General features: G+C 52.9%; 1 protein-coding gene across 2 annotated transcripts in view; it reads right to left on the reverse strand.

The window, feature by feature from the left end:
* The window catches only part of LOC123137967 (GDSL esterase/lipase At1g28590), an 8,637-nt gene extending 6,473 nt beyond the window's left edge, over positions 1–2,164 (reverse strand). The window contains exons 1-2 of one of the 2 annotated variants that reach the window (XM_044557859.1): positions 1,848–2,164; positions 1,527–1,742 (exon numbers count right to left, since the gene is read on the reverse strand). In XM_044557859.1, coding sequence (XP_044413794.1) covers positions 1,527–1,742; positions 1,848–2,121 — 490 coding nt within the window. In that variant the 5' untranslated portion in view covers positions 2,122–2,164. Of the gene's footprint in view, positions 1–84; positions 1,743–1,847 lie in introns of those variants that run through there. The other variant, XM_044557858.1, reaches the window with a different exon arrangement.
* Between the last annotated feature and the right edge of the window lie 3,674 nt (positions 2,165–5,838).

Consider the following 5,838-nt stretch of genomic DNA (forward strand, 5'->3'; position numbering starts at 1 on the left):
GGCTGGCGGCGCGGGTGGCGCCGCAAGCGGCGGCGGCGGCCACGGTGGCCACGGTGGCGTCGAAGACGCCGGTGAGGGGAGCGCCGGATAGCCCCCGGTGATGGCCGCGGGTATGAAGTACCACGACAGTGGCTGCTGGCCCGCGGCCACGGCCGGATGGAGCTGCGGGGGCGGCCCGTACGGGCTAGCCAAGTAGAGGCGGATGCCCTGGACCGCGACGACCAAGTCGTTGAGCACGCCGGCCATGGCCTCCGGTGTGAACTGCTGCGGCTTTGGGGGAGGCGACGGCGGTGGTTGCTGGGTTTGCGGCTGTCCCTGGCCCGGCGTGGTGCCGAGTGCGGGGGAGATCGACGCCGAGAGGGAGGCGGTGGCGCCCGGCGACGCAGCGGCGGCGTTGGTGGAATCGGTGGCAGCGATGATGGGGGAGGCTCTGGGCAGCGGTGTCTGTGGTGGCGGCGGGTTTGGAGGCGATGAAGACATGGTCAAAACCCGGGTACCTGATATCAAGGTGTTAGGAGCTAGGGTTTTGCCTTTCCGAGGGCGTAGGTTATAGGGGAAGGAGGGAGGTGGGCGAGGGCTGGAGCGCGGCGGCCGGCGGCGAGGCGCCGTCCTTGCGGATTGGCGGCAGCAGCGCAAGCAGGAGGCGGCTAGGGTTTAGGGTTCCGGCTCCTCTGGGAGCCGGGCAATAGAATAGTCTTATTGCTTGATTCTCAAAATAGTTTTACAACTAGTATATATAACCATAATCTAAAAATAAACCTAAGATAACTTGGGCCTTAAGCCTGCCCAGTGGGCCCACGGCGGCCATAGACCTGACCGGTCATAACAGACACATTTTAGAGCGTTTGTTCACTTATTTTTGTTTGTATGCAATCCATAATTAAATATCCAAAACATCTTATATTTGTCAACTGATGGAGTAATAATTTAGAGGGTCATATGTCACATCTGATGTTTCTGCAAACCCTGTCCATATAAAGTTTTATTAACACCTGATTAGCATGCATCGACTGTGATGTATGTCTTTGTTCCTGGTAAAGTGTCCCTATCAAAATAATTAGCATATACTTGTAACTAAAATTAGTTACTTTGACTGTTTTACTAATCCTAAGTCATCTAAGATTTATTTATGTCTATAAGGCGATTTCTGAAGAATATAATAGCTTTTGAACTAAAAACACGACAAGAACTATGAAATACTCTAACCAAGTCAGTGGCGGTGCCAGGAATCCAATCTTGTGTGGTCAAGTGAGAGTTGTGTAGTCAGATGGATGCATTTATGTGTTTTTCAGGAATAATTTCTGCTTGCCGTATGATGTTTTTGTAAAAAGCTATGTAGTCAATTGACTATACAGCTCAAGTTTTTGCTTCCCCGCTGAACCAAGTGTAATTCTTCAATAGTCTAAAGAAGAAAAAAGTACTTTTCCACAACTAGCCCTATAGATTCCCTGTAGCCAACTACCCTGAATAAGTTACTACTCCTACATGGCACAATTACCAATAGCAGCAAGTTGCTTTATATTTACCGTACGCCGTGGAGGCAAGAAGCTCCAAGACATTGTTGAACCAGCTCGTCTCGTTGCTAAGAGACACCGGCACAAACGTCGCTATCCCTCTGCTCTTCAAGAACGCCGGGTCGAGCGCCGTCGCGCCGCCCACCGCGAAGTTCGCGCCATGCCGGAAGTCATCCGCGGTCTCGCCGGCGAGGTAGGGAGCTGGTTCCGGCAACCCCAGCGACTCCACTGCGTCCACAGAAATTGGGAAGATGGTTGGTCAGGAATGTATACAGGTCAACGCGCGACTGGCGTCTCCAACGGAAGAACAATGATTCGTAGCTAAATGGTTACCGATGAAGTCGATGATGAGCCGGCCGTCGGACGCCCGGCCGCTGGGGTGGTGGAAGTAGGTCTCCCCGTACGGCGCGTGGGAGGAGGGCCCCCCGGCGGTGGCCGGGAGGATGGCCGCGTTCCCCGTGTCGGTAAGCGAGTCGCCGAAGCTGAAGACGCGGCTGTAGCTGCTGGCCAGCTGGGCGTCCCTGCCGCGGGCGTACGGCGTGGCGGCTGCCTCCCCGGCGACTAGGACGAGGAGAAGAGCCACCGGGATGCGAGATAATTGTGCCATGTCGACGGTTTCAGCAGCTCTATGTCCTGTAATAGGCTACTAGTATTTGCGGCAGTGTCATGTCATGAGGACTCACAAGCTGGTGGTCCTTATTTTGTTGGCCGGGATTAACAACTTTATTTAACACAATACAATCACGGATGCTTACATACACCCATATACTATACTCGGTCTTATAAGCGCCCGTATATGCTATCCCTATTAGCTTGTCCAAAATACTGTCACCAACATCTTGAGATTGATAAAATCATCACAGACATCTTGTGGTCGACGGGACCGTCTCCTTCCACTGAACGGACATTACCGGAAAATTTGGAATAAATACAGAAAAATGGTTGCAACCGGTGGTAAGTTTAGAACTTGAACCCACACAAAGAAGCTAACTATCCTCTTGGAGCTCATGGTTGTATTGTATTTGAGCAGTCATTGTCCGATGTTCACGTGCTTTTTTTTTTCAAAAAGAGGAAATGTCCCTTGGCCTCTATATCAAGTGATGCACACAAACATTTATTTATCACTTCAAAGTTTATCATTCAATCACAATAAAGTTCAATAAAAAACGGTCACACATGGGTGCTCCAAGGGCAAATTAAGAAAGAATGTACAGAAATGAGCCTCATGCATTACAAAGCCAGAGAGACCACCCCCATCAATTGCATCCAAAGACCGTGGGTGCCCGAGCCCCCTCCTTGCATAGTAATGAGCACGTATGAATGCAACTGATGGTCTTGATAACCTGCAAATTCTTTGGAAGTTTCGTTCTGTTAAAAATAAAGTCATTACCTCCCGAAAATCACGCTCCCCCTGCTCGGGAGGCGATTGAGGGAGTCCTGGACTAGGGGGTGTCCGGACAGCCGGACTATCATCGTCAGCCGGACTCCAAGACTATGAAGATACAAGATTGAAGACTTCGTCCCGTGTCCGGATGGGACTTTCCTTGGCGTGGAAGGCAAGCTTGGTGATACAGATATGTAGATCTCCTACCATTGTAACCGACTCTGTGTAATCCTAGCCCTCCCCGGTGTCTATATAAACCGGAGAGTTTTAGTCCGTAGGACACAACAACCATTACAACAATCATACCATAGGCTAGCTTCTAGGGTTTAGCCTCCTTGATCTCGTGGTAGATCAACTCTTGTACTACCCATATCATCAATATCAATCAAGCAGGAGTAGGGTTTTACCTCCATCGAGAGGGCCCGAACCTGGGTAAAAACATTGTGTCCCTTGTCTCCTGTTACCATCCGCCTAGACGCACAGTTCGGGACCCCCTACCCGAGATCCGCCGGTTTTGACACCGACATTGGTGCTTTCATTGAGAGTTCCTCTGTGTCGTCACCGATATGCTTGATGGCTTCTTCAATCAACAACAACGCCGTCCAGGGTGAGACTTTCCTCCCCGGACAGATCTTCGTATTCGGCGGCTTCGCACTGCGGGCCAATTCACTTCGCCATCTGGAGCATATCGAAAGCTACGCCCCTGGCCACTAGGTCAGATTTGGGAGCCTAAACTTCACGGCGGACATCCACGGAGACTTGATCTTCGATGGATCCGAGCCGCAGCCGAGCGTGCCGCACTGTCTCGATGGGCATGACCTAACTCTGCCGCCGGACAGTACCTTGGAGGCCGCACACGAATCCGCTCCGACCCATAGTTCGGAGCCGATCGTGCAGATCGAGGACAGGTGGCTGGACACCGCCTCGGGACCTGCAACTTCCACGGCGATGGAGCCGAACACTGATCTCGTCCCTTACAAAGCTCGTGACTCCAAGGTGCCGGACTCCCTGCCGGACTCCGAACCTCCCGCGCCTCTACCAATCGAATCCGATTGGGCGCCGATCATGAAGTTCACCGCTGCGGACATCTTTCAGCACTCACCCTTTGGCGACATCCTAAATTCGCTAAAGCATCTCTCGTTATCCGGAGAGCCCTGGCCGGACCACGGCCAGGATGGTTGGGATGCAGACGCCGAAGAAATTCAAAGCCCACCCACCACCCACTTTGTAGCCACTGTCGACAATTTAACCGACATGCTAGACTACGACTCCGAAGACATCGACGGTATGGACGACGATGCCGGAGACGATCAAGAACCAGCGCCTACAGGGCACTGGAAGACCACCTCGTCATATGACATATACATGGTGGACACCCCAAAAGATGGGGACGGCGAAGAAGCAGCGGAGGCAGATTCCTTAAAGAAACAGCCCAAGCGCCGACGTCAGCGGCGCCGCTCTAAATCCCGCCACAGCAAGAATGGAGATTCCGGCACTGGAGATAATAACACCCCAGAAAGTGCCGAAGACAACCCCCTCCAGTACAACTCAGCATAGGAGGACGGGGAAGCCAGCCCTCGAGAGAGAGCGGCAGACGAGGAGTTAGAGGATGACAATTACATGCCTCCCTCCGGAGACGAGGCAAGCCTCAACGACGACGAATTGGTCGTGCCCGAGGATCCCGTCGGACAAGAGAGTTTTAAACGCAGGCTAATGGCCACGGCGAACAGCCTAAAGAAAAAGCAGCAACAGCTTCAAGCTGATCAAGACCTGCTGGCCGATAGATGGACCGAGGTCCTCGCGGCCGAAGAGTATGAACTCGAACGCCCCTCCAAGAGCTACCCAAAACGCAAGTTGCTCCCCCGACTAGAGGAGGAAGCATATATACCTTCATCACCAGCGCACAATACGGCAGACCGACCACCCCGTGGTCGGGACAGAGAGGCACACAGGCCCTCCACCAAGACCGTACCCCGGCATCGCTACGTAGCCACGAGGGAACGCGCCGGACTTGCGGGATATATTGGAGGACAAGGCAAGGAAATCCAGATCTATCTATGGATCACGTGGGCGCCCCACGACCCACGACGAATACCGTCGCGCCGGATACAGCAACTCCGGCCGGGCCGAACACAGCAGACAACGCTCTCTTGAGCTACGTCGTGATATTGCTCAATACAGAGGCGCCGCACACCCGCTATGCTTCACAGACAAAGTAATGGATCATCAAATCCCTGAAGGGTTTAAACCCATCAACATTGAATCCTACGTTGGCACAACAGACCCTGCGGTTTGGATCGAGGATTATCTCCTTCATATCCATATGGCCCGCGGCGACGATCTCCACGCCATCAAATATCTCCCGCTCAAGCTTAAAGACCAGCTCGGCATTGGCTTAACAGCTTGCCTGCAGAGTCAATTGGGTGTTGGGAGGACCTGGAAGCCGCATTCCTTGACAACTTCCAGGGCACATATGTGTGACCACCAGACGCCGATGACCTAAGCCACATAATTCAGCAGCCAGATGAATCGGCCAGACAGTTCTGGACACGGTTCTTAACTAAGAAAAATCAAATCGTCGACTGTCCGGATGCAGAGGCCCTCGCAGCCTTCAAACATAATATCCGCGACGAGTGGCTAGCCCAGCACCTAGGACAGGAAAAGCCGAAATCCATGGCAGCCCTCACATCACTCATGACCCGCTTCTGCGCGGGAGAGGATAGCTGGCTAGCTCGAAGCAACAACCTCAGCAAAAATGCTGACAGTCCGGATACCGAGGACCACAATGGTAGGTCGCGTCGAAACAAAAACAAACGCTGCGTTAACGGCGATAACAATGAGGATACGGCAGTCAATGCAGGATTCCGAGGCTCTAAACCCGGTCAACGGAAGAAGCCATTCAAAAGAACCACTCCGGGTCCGTCCAATTTGGACCGAATA

This window comes from Triticum aestivum, chromosome 6B, assembly GCF_018294505.1.
Source record: "Triticum aestivum cultivar Chinese Spring chromosome 6B, IWGSC CS RefSeq v2.1, whole genome shotgun sequence".
NCBI lineage: Eukaryota > Viridiplantae > Streptophyta > Magnoliopsida > Poales > Poaceae > Triticum > Triticum aestivum.